Raw genomic sequence first — 1,405 nt, 5'->3', positions numbered from 1 at the left:
GGCCGCAGCTGGCCGTGTCCACTCGCACGGCCCGCTGACCACGCCTCGTGTCTCCTTCCTCTTCTCGCGCTCTTTGCTTCCTCCTGGCGTTCAGTGTCTCATGCTCTAAAAGGTAGGAGCCCAGCGCCGCTCCGCCCTCCCGGCTCCCGCGGGGCTTCGGCACTGCCGCCCGCCCGCCCGCCGCCCTCTGTCCCTCCGCCTGTCTTGCCTGTCGCCTGTGTGTCTGTCCACCTGGCTGCTGGGCTGCCCCCACTGTGCTCTGCCGGTGCTTGGGTGGCTCCGAAGTGCCGACTGGCCAGAACTGGCCGCTCTCTGTGCCCACTTGCTAGAGGTCAGCGGCTGTCGGCCGGCCCCAGGCCGGTGTGCTCCCTCACAGGGGCCGGCTGGGCCCCCCCGCCGCAAGGTGGGGCCGACCTGGTTCCAGGAGCCGCCTTGGGGCAGGTCAGCTGGCCCCGCCTCTGAGCCGCGCCCTCCCCCAGGCAGTTCGTGCACTTGGCTGTGCACGCCGAGAACTTCCGCTCGGACGTGGTCAGCGTGAAGGAGATGAGGGACATCTGGTCGTGGGTCCCGGAGCGCTTCGCGCTCTGCCAGCCGCTCCTGCTCTTCTCCTCGCTGCAGCACGGCTACAGCCTGACCAGGTAGCGCCCCGCCCCTCCGCCGGCCCCCCGCTGCTCCCAAGCCACGCGGGCCCCCCTCGGCCCAGCCCACAGCCCCGGGGCCTGTGCGGACCCCGTGATGGCGCCCAGCCCCAGACCACCGCCTGGCCGCGCCGCCTCCCGCGACGGGGTCCATGGCCAGGAGTCCAGGCCGGCCCTCTGGGCAGCGCCAGCCAAGCCGGCCACCGTCTAGGTGCAGACAGCAAGCCCTGCCCGCCCTGGCGCGGGAGCAGCGGGCAGTGTCCGCGCTCTGTACAGCGGCCTGTGGTCTCTGCCCCAGGTTCTACTTCCAGTGCGAGGGGCACGAGCCCACCCTCCTGCTCATCAAGACCACGCAGAAGGAGGTGAGGGGGCGGGCCCGCGGCCGGGGAGGGGCGGGGCGCGCGGACCCTCCCGCCTCCCCTCCCCTCGCAGGGGACCTCTCCAGCGGCCTGCTCTGCTCCCCGCTGTCCCCCCGCACCTCTGGCCCGCACCCCAGGTCTTATGCGTCGATAAATCCATCTTCCAAAAAATAAAGCTCCCGTGCTCCAGCCCTCCAAGGCCGGGGGCCCCCAGACGCCCTACCTCGGGGGGCTCTCAACACAGGGCTGGGGGGCGGGCCGCCGCGGACGGGGGGCTGTGCAGGAGGCGGGGGCAGCTGCCCAGGCCCATGGTCCAGTGTCCCAGCACCACCTGGGGAGAGAGAAGTGAGACGGGTCAGCGGGCCCGAGGGCAAGCGTCAGCGCGAGCGTCGGCGAGAGAGGGGCCGC

General features: G+C 72.3%; 1 protein-coding gene across 3 annotated transcripts in view; it reads left to right on the top strand.

The window, feature by feature from the left end:
• The window catches only part of TBC1D24 (TBC1 domain family, member 24), a 13,617-nt gene that overhangs the window by 10,211 nt on the left and 2,001 nt on the right, over positions 1-1,405 (top strand). For 2 of the 3 annotated variants that reach the window (XM_004692167.2, XM_012731733.1), the window contains exons 4-6: positions 95-112; positions 480-638; positions 937-1,000. In XM_004692167.2, the coding sequence (XP_004692224.1) occupies positions 95-112; positions 480-638; positions 937-1,000 (241 nt within the window). The remainder of the gene's footprint in view (positions 1-94; positions 113-479; positions 639-936; positions 1,001-1,405) is intronic. The other variant, XM_012731734.1, reaches the window with a different exon arrangement.

The sequence above is a fragment of the Condylura cristata genome, unplaced genomic scaffold, assembly GCF_000260355.1.
Source record: "Condylura cristata isolate star-nosed mole 26May11 unplaced genomic scaffold, ConCri1.0 scaffold00032, whole genome shotgun sequence".
Classification (NCBI taxonomy): Eukaryota; Metazoa; Chordata; class Mammalia; order Eulipotyphla; family Talpidae; genus Condylura; species Condylura cristata.
This window is presented reverse-complemented; position numbering and strand designations above follow the sequence as displayed.